The 13074-nt window shown below is 38.9% G+C and overlaps 1 protein-coding gene across 2 annotated transcripts in view; it reads left to right on the top strand.

Moving 5' to 3' along the window:
* LOC102403293 (pregnancy zone protein) overlaps window positions 1-9778 on the top strand; it is a 68652-nt gene extending 58874 nt beyond the window's left edge. The window contains exons 27-37 of one of the 2 annotated variants that reach the window (XM_025283185.3): window positions 733-889; window positions 1273-1347; window positions 2092-2269; window positions 3335-3558; window positions 4961-5179; window positions 5351-5481; window positions 6107-6197; window positions 7393-7461; window positions 8041-8143; window positions 8934-8975; window positions 9609-9778. In XM_025283185.3, the coding sequence (XP_025138970.2) occupies window positions 733-889; window positions 1273-1347; window positions 2092-2269; window positions 3335-3558; window positions 4961-5179; window positions 5351-5481; window positions 6107-6197; window positions 7393-7461; window positions 8041-8143; window positions 8934-8975; window positions 9609-9631 (1312 nt within the window). In that variant the 3' untranslated portion in view covers window positions 9632-9778. Of the gene's footprint in view, window positions 1-732; window positions 890-1272; window positions 1348-2091; window positions 2270-3334; window positions 3559-4960; window positions 5180-5350; window positions 5482-6106; window positions 6198-7392; window positions 7462-8040; window positions 8144-8933; window positions 9150-9608 lie in introns of both variants that reach the window. The other variant, XR_006550378.2, reaches the window with a different exon arrangement.
* Window positions 9779-13074: the final 3296 nt, after the last annotated feature.

Below are 13074 nucleotides of genomic sequence, written 5' to 3'. Positions count from 1 at the left end.
CTGGACTTACTGTGTAGAAATTTGTTATCCTTTTAAAACCCACATGCGCATCATTGCTAGTGGAAGATCTCACCATTTCATGTATGAAATGTTCTGATAGTACAGTTCTGATAGTACAGTTGTTGTTTAGTCACTAAGTCATGTCCGACTCTTTTGGGACCCCATGGACTGTAGCCCACCTGGCTTCTCTGTCCATGGGATTTCCCAGGCAAGAATACTGGAGTGGGTTGCCATTTCCTTCTCCAGGGGATCTTCCAGACCCAAGGATAGAACCTGTGTCTCCTGCATTGCAGGCAGATACTACAATAGATAATAGTAAAATTAGGGTCCCCTCAAGCAGAAATATAAGGCATAAGTTGTCACAATATGAAATGAGAGAGGAAGAAGTTTCTATATTGTGCATTCAGGAAGGAGAGGAGGCGAAGAACAGAAAGACACTGTGATGTAGTAAAATCATTCAGAAAATGGCAATTTGGGTGGTGGGAAGGCTTGGAGTCTCCAACAAACATTTTATGAGAAAAAAAGTATCAACTCTGGAGAAACCAATAAAGTTGAGAGATTTTTAAATAGATTCAGAAGTTTGTTGGACAAATAAGAGTATATTCAGTATTCAAGGGTCATCTCACCACCAATTTTCTCCACGGAACTGTGAAGCTATCTGGAGGCAGTGACACACAATGAGCTTTCAAAAGGAGATGATCCTCAGGTCTCCTCCTCTTCTTTGCTGAACAGGCTTACTGCATTTGTGCTCAAGTCTTTTTCTCAAGCCCAATCACACATCTTTGTGGAGGACTCGCACATCACAGACTCCCTTACCTGGCTCTCACGGAAGCAGAAGGAAAATGGTTGTTTCCAGCGCTCTGGATCATTGCTAAACAATGCTATTAAGGTGATGCCTTCAAATTTGTTCTGGTCCCTGAGAAGAGTGAAATGTATGAGTTGTGATGCTCCTATGGATTCCTCAAGTCCTGGTGATATAACTTTGAGAAGGACAGCAGAAGCAAAAGCTTTTGAAACCTAACAATAAATTAGGTGTTTCTTATGGTTAAGAAAACAGCATGTCCAAAAAACTCCACTATGTCACTAAAAATGAGGGAAAGTGATTTGGGACAGATTTCAGAATTTGGGGATGAAGGAGGAAGCGGAGGAAACAATAATATTGCCCTAGAAAAGATACATTCTGGTGAAGATAACCAAGGGGGAAATTACAGTTAGCTGACTCTGGGTGATGGCTGTTGGAGTGTTTGAGTGTCTCTGCCTCTGATCCTACAGGGTGGGGTCGATGATGAGGTAACGCTCTCTGCCTATATCACCATCGCTCTACTGGAGATGCCGCTGCTTGTCACCGTATGTACCGCCACTCCCAACCTGTACTTCCCTCTAACGTAAGGATGAAACTCGTGGAGCTATGAATCTCTGAGGAAAATGAGTTGTTATTTTCACATTATTTAATATTAGTATATTTCACTGGAGCATAAAGGACAATAGATCCCTTGGGAAGCTGCAAAGAAAATTACCCTCTGGTCAGAACTGTGGTGTTGGGCAAGCACATTGGGGCATTTAATCTGTGGCTAGCCAGGGGACAGTTCATTAGCCTGGTTCAGCTAGCCTAAGGTCTTCCTTCATTTTCAATAAGTCAGAAAGAGAAAAACAAATTTCATACATTAATGCATATATGTGGAATCTAGAAAAGTGGTACAGATGAATCTCTTTGCAAGGCAGAAACAGGATTGATGTGGAAAATGAGAACATATGGATACCAAAGGGGAAAGGTGGAGGTGGGATGAACTGGGAGATGTGGATTGACATATACACACTACTATGTATAAAATAGATAACTAATGGGAACCTGCTGTATAGCACAGGGAACTCTACTCAGTGCTCTGTGGTGACCTAAATGGGAAGGAAATCCAAAAGGGAGAGGATATATGTATACGGAGAGCTGATTCACTTAGCTGTACAGCAGAAACTAACACAACGTTGTAAAGCAGCTATACCCTCCCTGCCACCCCCCCCCCCCCCCCAATTAAATAAATAAGTAAATGGCTGGAACAAGGGAAAACAGAAGCAGGGTCTTTATCTTCTTTATAGCACTCAGTTGTCCGCAATGCTCTCTTCTGCCTGGAAAGGGCCTGGCAATCTGCCTCAGAGGCCCAAGGAAGTTTTGTCTATACCAAGGCATTACTGGCCTATGCCTTCGCACTAGCAGGAGACCAAGCCAAACGAAAGGAACTGCTTGAGTCACTAGACAAAGAGGCTGTAAAAGAAGGTAAGAATTGACTTCCCAAAATCACCAATGATCAAAGGGAGAGACCCTATTTTATTCACATCTATTTTGGGCTTCCCTGGTAGCTCAGCTGGTAAAGAATCCACCTGCAATGCAGGAGACCCCGGTTCAATTCCTGGGTCAGGAAGATCCCCTGGAGAAGGGATAGGCTACCCACTCCAGCATTCTTGGGCTTCCCTGGTGGCTCAGCTTGTATCTGCCTGCAATGCAGGAGACCTGGGTTCTATCCCTGGTTTGGGAAGATCCACTGGAGAAGGGAATGGCTACCCACTCCAGTGTTCTCACCTGGAGAAATCCATGAACTGTATATAATCAGTCCATGGGGTTGCAGAGTTGGAAATGACTGAACAACTTTCACTTTTCACTTTCACATCATGCTTATATTATATTATATCCATTTTATTATTATAAGAAGATTAATTATTACTGACCTAACATCTCTAGGTAACATGGATGATTTTATCAATTCACACATTATAAGCCTCGAAACAGTCCAGTTTCTAATATCACACAAGGATGTAATAAACAAAGATACGAGGTGATTTACTGGAACCTCAATGTACTTTCTTGGCAAAGATTAGGTTTATTGGTGATTACATAATACTTTCACTTCATGTATGTCTGGGCTTCCCTGATAGCTCAGTTGGTAAAGAATCTGCCCACAATGCAGGAGACCCCAGTTCAATTCCTAGGTCGGGAAGATCCACTGGAGAAAGGAAAGACTACCCACTCTAGTAATCTTGGGCTTCCCTGGAGGCTAAGCTGGTAAAGAATCTGCCTGCAATGCGGGAGACCTGGGTTCAATCCCTGGGGTTGGGAAGATCCCCTGGAGAAAGGAAAGTCTACCGACTCCAGTATTCTCTCCTGGAGAATTCCATGGACTGTATAGTCCATAGGGTCACAAAAAATCAGACACAACTGAGAGGCTTTTACTTCACTTCATGTATGTCCATTCACTGGGTGAGCTGTAATTACAGGGATCATTCATGAATTAGATTTTTGAAAATGTTCTCTAAGCTGAAGATGATATCCTTTTTTATTTCTAAGAGGACTCAATCCACTGGCAACGTCCTAGAAAGCCTCAAGAAGTTAATGAACTCTACAGTCCACACCGGGCTCCTTCTGTTGATGTGGAAATGACATCTTACTGCCTCCTTGCCCATCTTACTGCCCAGCCTGCCCCATCTTCAGAAGATCTGTCTGTGGCTACACAGATTGTAAAATGGCTCACCAAGCAACAGAACCCCAATGGGGGCTTCTGCTCCACTCAGGTCTGTGAAAAGACTCTAGGAAGAAAAATAAATGTACTAATACCTATGTAGACACAACCATATTCTAAGAGTTGAGTAAGTGAATAGTGTTTCTAATTTATATTTTATTCTTGCATCACCAAAAAGGTTTCAGCCTCATTATTTTATACTTGGATTATTTCTCTGTCCTCTATACAATCTCTCATATTTTCTCTTCTTAGTGGATCCTCTTCTATAAAGTAACCAATCTTCCTAAAGTAGTGTTTTCATATGATTACTTCCTTTAGGGTCTTTCCTGGTGGTCCAGACTCTGTGCTTCCACTGCAGGGGGCTCAGGTTCCATCCCTGGTCGGTGGGGGAACAAAGATCCCACATGCTTTGTGGAATTTTTCATCCAAAGCCTAAAATTAATTTGCCCAAAATATTTCCTCTCCTCAGTAAACATGAATAATCTTGTCTAATAAGGCTGATCTCTTCACTTTTCCTTAAATTGGCTCACTCTTCTCCAGGTCTTAACTTCCAATATGTCCCTCCCTATTACTGCCTGATGCCTCTTTTCTGTCTGCATAAGTCTTTCTCACTATTCACAGATAATCTTATTTCTCATCTTCTTCACAGCCTTCTCTTATTATGTATACTAGCTCCAACTCCTTCTTTCTCTGAATTTTCCTAACAAATATTGTTATAGAAATGTATATATTACATGTGTCCATGCTCAGTCATGTCTGACTCTTTGTGACCCCATGGACTGTAGCCCATGAGACTCCTCTGTCTTTGGGATTCTCCAGGCAAGAATACTGGAGTAGGTTGCCATTTCCTCCTTCAGGGATCTTCCTGACCCAAGGATCAAACCCAAGTCTCTTGCATCTCCTGCATTGGCAGGCAGATTATTTACCACTCTGCCACCTGTGAAGCTCATAGAAATACACAGAACTGTATAGATTATTGAAATGTGTTCTACTTTATGTCAACTATTTGAGTCTTCGTCCCATATGTACATTGTAAACTACTTGAATGAAGAAACTGCATTTCCCCAAAGTACCTAAGGGTTTCCAGATGGCTCAAATGGTAAAGAATCTGCCTGCAATGTGGGAGACTTGGATTCAATCCCTGGGTTGGGAAGATCCCCTGGAGAAGGGAATAGCTATCCACTCCAGTATTCTTGCCTACAGAATTCCATGGACAGAGAAGCCTTGTGGTCTACAGTCCATGGGATGGCAGGGTAGGACATGATGGAGTGACTAACACACACAAAGAACCTAGAATAGTTCATGATGAATAACGAGCTCTGAATAGACTTGAAATTCAGTGAATGAACAATGTTTATGACTAGGTAACTCTGAGAGTAGCATGGATATGGTTTATATCCAGTATGATTTGGCCACCTTCCTCTCCTATAATTTCTGCACCCATCTTTTTTCAGGACACAGTGGTGGCTCTCCAGGCACTCTCCAAATATGGAGCAGCAACTTTCGTTAAAGGGGAGAAAGCAGCTACTGTCACCGTCAAGTCTGCGGGGACCTTCTCTGAAGAATTCCAAGTAGATGAAGCCAAACGTCTACTGCTGCAGGAGGTGGCTTTGCCAGAGATCCCGGGGAAGTACAGCACAGCCGTGACAGGGTCGGGATGTGTGTACGTCCAGGTGAGACTCGCCAGGGTTCCAGAAGTGTCACAAGTCGGAGATCAAGTCTCAAGAAGTAGATCTGAAGTCCAAAACAGAGAAAGAAACGTGTACCAAGGGGAAATATAAATTACCTAGAAGCAATAGATTGAGTGCAAAAATAAAGGCTTTTTTTTCCCCCATTCATTTTAGACATCCTTGAGATATAATATCCTGCCCAAGAAAGAAGGAAGAGCTCCCTTTTCTCTGAAAGTTGAAACTCTCCCCAAGAACTGTGATGGAGTCAGCACTCACAGGAAAGTCCAGATTCACATCAATATTAGGTAAATTGTAAATTGATACCTGACCTTTTGTAGAATATGGTGGAATTGATTTTCCGATGCAGAGGATCTTCACTGTCCAGGGTCATACATAATGAATAAGAAATTCTTGCAATATTTATTCAAAAGAAAATTTTCTTCACTCTTAACCAAAAAGCCTTAATGTTGAGAATATGATGTCACTATACCTGCAGAGTATGACTTCTTATGAGTTTTCCAAACAACTACATGCTCAGCTGTTAGTCATGTCCCACTCTTTAGCAACCCCATGGATTGTAGCCCGCCAGGCTCCTCTGTCCATGGAGTTTTCCAGGCAAGAATACTGGAGTGGGTTGCCACTTCCTTCCTACCCGAGGGGGGTCTTGTTGCCAAGCCAGGGATCAAACACTGGCTGCATTGGCTGGCAGATTCTTTACTAGTCTCCTGCATTGGCTGGCAGATTCTTTACCACTAGTGCCACCTGGGAAGCCCCCCAGACAACTATAACAGAAGCAAATAGAGTAGATGGTGAAGTTGAATGGTAGCCAGGGATAGGAAACACTAGAAATAAAAAAGGAGAGACTTCTGTCTTGAATGAAGTCCAAAGGATTTTGTTTGACTGCCTTGTCCGTACACCTTGACTTCATAGTTACACTGGGGAACGACCCAGCTCCAACATGGTCATTGTTGATGTGAAGATGGTATCAGGCTTCATACCTGTGAAATCATCGGTGAGAAAGGTAAGCCCTAAATCCCTCACAGATAGCAAAGTCATGGCAAATAAATGTTGTAAATTTTATTTTTTTGATTCAGTTCTTCAAGAGGTCTCTCAAACTTGTGTCTCTAGTGTGTGTTTCCATTATTCAAACAGTGGGCATCCTAGTTATATGGCCTCAACTATAAGATATAAATCATAAACATGGTTAATAATGTTTAGCCTTGAGACTTCTAGGAATGCACAGTGCATTGAATTATCTTTCCATTATGTATAAAAAGGAAAAGGGAGACTACATCATATGTATGTATGTACATATATTCTCCATTTTTAAATTTTTTTTCTGAGCTTTTCCTTGAAATAGAAGAGAAGGTTTTTTATCTCTTCATCATTGAACAAATGTTTGCTTTAGAGTTATTGGTTCAAGGAAGTTTCCAATTATAATTTACAAAAGTTATTGTAGCAAATGGGCCCTGTGCTTTAGTTCAAATCTTTTTCTGTATTTTAGATGACAGTGATTTTATTTTTAATTAGTATAATAAATCACATTGGTCTTTTAAATTCTGAAGCAACTTTACATTCTTAGGACTAATGGGACCTGGTCATTGTGTTTATTTTTTAAAATAAACTTCTGGATTCTATTTGCTTATAGATGGTTGTGTTTTGTTTTTTTTTTAATATCATGACTGACACTCAGTTCAGTTCAGTCACTCAGTTGTGTCCGACACTTTGCGACCCCATGAACAGCAGCATGCCAGGCCTCCCTGTCCATCACCAACTCCTGGAGTTTACCCAAACTCATGTCCATTGAGTCAGTGATGCCATCCAACCATCTCATCCTCTGTTGTCTCCTTCTCCCAGTGACTGACGTCATTCCAGTGACTGACACTGGGCTATATTTTTTGTTTCTTACATTATTCTTACTGGCTTCTGGTATCAAAATTATGCTAGATTCAAAAGATGGGGAGAAATGTCTTTTAACCTCCCCCCACTTTTTTTTAAAATATAGTTAGAAGATAATTCCCTGTCTCTATATGTAGATAATAGATAGGGAGGGTGTTGAGTCAATGTTATTTTTATTACTATTGCTATTATTCTTGAGGAGATCAAATTAGAGTGTGATGTCTCCGAGAAGCCATTTAGAACATAAATATCTGAAGACTGTCTCAGCCTAAAAGTCCCTCATCTCATTCCCTTTGGTTTATCCTCTGCGTCTACAGCTCCAGGAAATGGCTCAGATTCAGAGGACTGAAGTGAGCACCAACCATGTCCTGATTTACTTTGAAGAGGTAAGATTCTCTGTAACTCTGCTAGATCCAGGAGAGCCATTAGAGGTTCTAACAAGCCAACCCAGGTTCCAAAGAATGTACTTCACATACACAGCTTACCATATTACAAAAGTCTCTGGTATAAGTGTTAGTCACTCAGTCGTGACTAACTAACTATAATTCAGGGAAGAATACTGGAGTGGGTTGCCATTCCCTTCTCCAAAGGAATCTTCCTGACCCAGGGATTGAAGCCGGGTCTCCCACATTGTAAGGCAGATTCTTTACCATCTGAGCCTCCAGGGAAGCCCGTATTATAAAACTCCCTGGTATTTCATTTATGAAAGGGGAGAAAATAGCTATAGAGGAAAATGAATCCTGGCCAAGTCAACAGGCTTGATTTACTACATTTAACTGTCTGTAGAATTGTCTTCTTGCCCTTCTTTTATCTGTCCTTGAATGTATTATACAAGTCCAAAGCCATCTCGTTCTCTCCATAGGTTTTGGTACAGAGAATAGCATAAGTACAGTGTTTGATAATATCTTAAAGAAAGAGAGACAAAGTTAATCTTTGATTCCAATTCAGTTTTCCTATCTCTCCAGCTGACCCATCATATCCTGAGTTTCTTCTTCTCAGTGGAACAAGACATCACAGTAAAGAATTTAAAACCAGCTACTGTAAAGGCATATGATTACTATGAGACAGGTGAGTGAGAGTCAGACATGCCAAGCCTTGAAAGGAAAAAGATGACTACCTAGGATAGTGTCACCATAACTGAAAGAAAACTCCACAATCTCTCACTGGAAGAAAGAGTGAGTTTATGATCACAGGATAATCTTATTCATAATACTTGTCCCCAAACAAGTATTAGAGTCATTCTTATAAACTGATCATAAAGCAATAAGGGGATCAGTTCTTTCTAAATTCTCCTATGAAGTTGTTTGTTCTACACTGAATTATTCTAGAAAGGAAAGAAGAGCAGCAATAACTTAAAAAAAAATACTTCTCAGTACTAATGTGTGCTATGAGACCCAAAATTTGATCTATTTTTCACCTGGGCCTTGGAGAGTCACAAATTTTGGGAAACTGTGTAATAATATCAGGAAATTATTTGATTTGCTCATGACTTTGAACTAGAAACTTACCAGCATCTTAGCATGCTGGTGGTGTTCCAACTTAACTCTTTCTTAGAAAAGAAAAGGTTCACAGCAGAAGGTACAACTCCAATAAGAAAAACATAATTGTGAAAAAGAGCTATACAGTGTCCTACAGAAAGACAGTTATCCATTTGTGAACTTTGTATCCAAGCCCAACCTTCTGTTACTTCCCACCAAACAATCCCAAGTAGCTTAGTACAAAAGAAGTCCTTTTATTGGCTCTATAACTATGCTTTATACTTTCTTTCATAGCTTACACAGTTTATTTACAGTTAACTACTCATGTGCCTATTACTGCATGCTTGTCTTCACTCTGTCTCATTCTTTTTGCATTTCAGAGGAATTCACCATTGAAGAGTACAGTGTTCCCTGCAGTGCTGGTAAAGCATAGACAGTAAAATCTGATGCCAATGAAAAGAAAATAAATAAACATTTGTTGTTTGAGTAAAGCTGCTTCTTGAGCATTCCCTTACCATATTATAAAACTGCTTGGTGAATCATTTATGAATTGAACTATCTCAGATGTATTATAGACTTTCACAGTAGGAAAAAATGTAAGTAAAATATAATTACATGTATCTAGGTTGACTTGTTTGAGGATGAATCACATATTTGCCACATATAAAAGCTAAATCATTTAATATTTAGTTTACATTTCTGTGCTCAGTGGTGATATATTTATCACCCATGGCCTTTCTGAGATGTTTCTAAACTTACACAAGTTAAAGTCAGGCAACTTTTCACTCTAAAATTGTCCATATAATACTGCACAAGACATGTGATCTATAAGATGTTCCTTTTGGCTGATCGACAGGGTTCATCTTTGACAATACAACACTTGCTATGGGACTTTCCACTCTCCACTTTAAAACATGGAAAAACTGAGAATAGCCTTATCAATAAAAATAAATAAGCATACTAAGTTCAAACATTTATCATTAAAATATGAAAAATTATTCATTTATTAGATCACAAAATTTTCCTAATATTTCTATCTTTTCTTTACTGTTTAGAATCTGAACGTGGAAATGATTGAAGATGGTAACTTGTGGACCTCATCAGATGAACTGCTCCAGAAACAAAGAACAAAGACTTATCAGAAGAGAGGCCAGTGGGAGAAAGAAGGGACAGGAATTGGAAGTATGCTAAATTTGCATGTTGAATAAATTTATGACATTTATAACTCTTTTATCAATATTATATTTTCCTTCTTATGTATCTATTCTCCACAGTGTTTTGTTGGGGCTTTTTTTTGGCCACTCCGCATGGCGTGCAGGGTCTTAGTTCCCCAACCAGGGATCTAACCCTTGCCCCATGCAGTGGAAGCACAGTATGTTAACCACTGGACCCCAGGGAAGTCCCTATAGTGTTTTTAAAAATACAGAAAAACTACACAAAGAGGTACACCAAAAAATCTGCAGATAATTAAAAATTAAATTCCAAAATCTGCTTTCCCAGAAGATGAGAGAAAGAAAACAATATTCCTAAATATTGGAAACAACCAAAATGTCCATCAAACTAGCTGTGGTACATCCATACCATGGAATACTACTCACGAATAAAGACAGACAAAGCACTGATACAAACAACAACTTGGATGGATCTCGAAAACTTTACATTGAATGAAAAGAAATACAATCTCAAAAGGTCATACTGTATGACTCCTTTCATAAAACATTCTTGAAATGACAAAACCATGGAAATGGAAGATAAATGAGTGGTTTCCAGGGGCTATGGGTGCTAGGGAAATGGGAAAAGGGGTGTGACTTACAAAGGGATTGCATTAGAGAGACCTTTGTGCTGAAGAAATCCTGCATGTGTGGAAGCAAAAGTCCTGGTTTGAATTTTTACATTTAATTCCATCTCAAGTTGTTTTGTTGTCTATTGTGTGCTATATGAGTTGATACCTAAATTGACTTTTTTCTCACTTATGTAACCTTCTAATAGTCCCATTATCATTTATTAACCAATTCAATATTTCCCTGCTAATAAGAAGTGACTCCTTTATCACAAATTAAATTATATATTTTAGATTTGTTTCTAAATGATTTATTCTATTTCACTGATTAACCAGTTTATTCTTTCATACATACTAAAATATTTGAATCAATGTGGCTAAATGAAATGTTGTAATTATTCAGCTGTTCAGTTCTCACCTTTTCTTTGCAATACTAAGCTTATCATTTATTCCAGGTAAAATTTTGAAATTTTTTTATGATGTGAATTATCCCTATAGTCACATTGGGCATTATCTGGAGATTCACTGAATACAAATAAATGTATAATGATTATGAATGTCAATTTTTTTTTTACAATATTTAGGCTTCCTTAGTCAGACACATTTTATCTTCATTTATTCAACTCACAAGAAGTGAATTCTAATTCGGACTTAATTTCTGAATTTGGACAGAACTACAACATGAAAATTAAAGATTAATTTCATGGGCATAAATAGCAAAAATAAGTTGAAAGAATAATAAAATGTATGCATGCATGTGTGCTTAAGTTCCCTCAGTCATGTCTGACTCTTTGCAACCCTGTGGACCCTAGCCTGCCAGGTTCCTCTGTCCATGGGATTTCCCAGCCAAGAATACTGGAGTAGGATACCATGCCCTCCTCCAGGGGATCTTCTCGACCCAGGGATCGAACCTTCATCTCTTATGTCTTTTGCATTGGCAGGCGGGTTCTTTACCACTAGCGCCATCTGGGAAACCTGATAAAATGTATACAAATAGACAAATTAAAAGATAAGGGCAAAAATAAAATTACAAAATAAGTAAAGACTAGAACAATAATTGTCATTTTTTTATGAAAACCACTGAAAGGTTTTTAAAAGGAGAATTATTTCAGAGTTGTATTATAGGTAGCCCATCTTTTAGGCCATGGCAGGAAAAAGAAAGCAAGTTTTTTTCTGATCTTTCTGATTTCTGGTAGAGTCATTTGTGCAGAACTGTTCTCTTTTCATGCTTCTGATGGTTTAGCACAAATATCTCTCTTTTGACTTGTACAATTCCACACCTTAAAAAAAATTTTTTTCCCCATCTTCTGTACAGTCAGAGCTCTTTGAAAGCCAGACATGTATCTTAATCATGTCTGCCTCCTGTTCACCCAACACAGTTCTGGGAATATAGTAGACAGTGAAAAAAATGGGTCAGTGTTGAGCGAGCATATTCCCTCAAGCAGAGAGATAGAGGAGAAATAGAATAATGCAAAGGTTTTAGGACATACCAGTAGAGAAAATGAGCCAGAAAGATTATTTTCACTCAAACCTGATGAATTGCTTACTGTTTCACAAATATATAAAACAGATTTTCATACTTTTCCAAAGTCAGAGAAATAAGAAGGAATTTTGGTTATTTATTAGGACTTGAGGCAAAATTTGCCAGCTTCCCAGGTGACTCAGTGGTAAGAATTCATCTGCTAATGCAGGACATGAAGGAGACAAGGGTTTGATCCCTGGGTCAAGAAAATCCCATGGAAGAGGAAATGGCAACCCGCTCCAGAAAATAAAATAATTCATGATATAAATTAATAAATCTATGAGTCATGAATATTGCTAGACTTCAATGCAACTGTGGGTAAAAAGACTGATTTATAGATTTTAATCTGCTCTAGTACAGCCTTTCAAAGAATGTTTATCAGTATTTAATACAAAGCAGAAGTATTGCTGAAAATCTTCCTTTTTTAATTGAAGTATAATTGATGTGCAATATTATGTTAGTTTCACATATACATCATAATGTGTTGGCATTTAAATATAAAATGATCACCACAGTAAGTCTCATAACCATCTGTTACCATACAAAATTATTACAGTATTATTGACTATGTTCCTTATGCTATGTATTACATCCCCATGACATTTATTTTATAACCTGTTTTGTACCTCTTAACTTCCTTCACCTGTTTCGCCCAACCCCCCACCCACCCTTCTGGCAACCACCAGTTTGCTCTCTGTATTTATGAGTTTTTAGATTCCTCATACAAGTTGGATTGGCCCTGGTGGCTCAGACAATAAAGAATCTGCCTGCAATATGGGAGACCTGGGTTTGATTCCTGGGTCAGGAAGATGCCCTGGAGAAGGAATTGGCAACCCACTCCAGTATTCTTGCCAGGAGAATACCCATGGACAGAGGAGCCTCGTAGGCTTAAGTCCACGGGGTCACAAAGAGTCGGACACAACTGAGCAACAAAATACACACATATAAGATCATACAGTGTTTGTCTTTCTCTGTCTGATTTATTTCACTTAGCATAATACATCTAAGTTCACTCATGTTGTCAAAATGGCAAGATTTCATTTTTTCTTTTAGCCAAGTAATATGCCCTTCTTTAGCCATTTATCTATCAATGGACATTTAGATTGAATCCATAATTTAGCTATTGTAAATAATGCTGAAGTGAACATGAGGGTGGATATATCTTTTCAAATTAGTGTTTTGGTTTAAACTTTTAAGAACCTCTGAAACTTGAAAACAG

Source organism: Bubalus bubalis, chromosome 4 (assembly GCF_019923935.1).
Source record: "Bubalus bubalis isolate 160015118507 breed Murrah chromosome 4, NDDB_SH_1, whole genome shotgun sequence".
In the NCBI taxonomy this organism is placed as follows: domain Eukaryota; kingdom Metazoa; phylum Chordata; class Mammalia; order Artiodactyla; family Bovidae; genus Bubalus; species Bubalus bubalis.
Note: the sequence above shows the minus strand (reverse complement) of the source record. Positions and strands in the feature narration are given on the sequence as shown.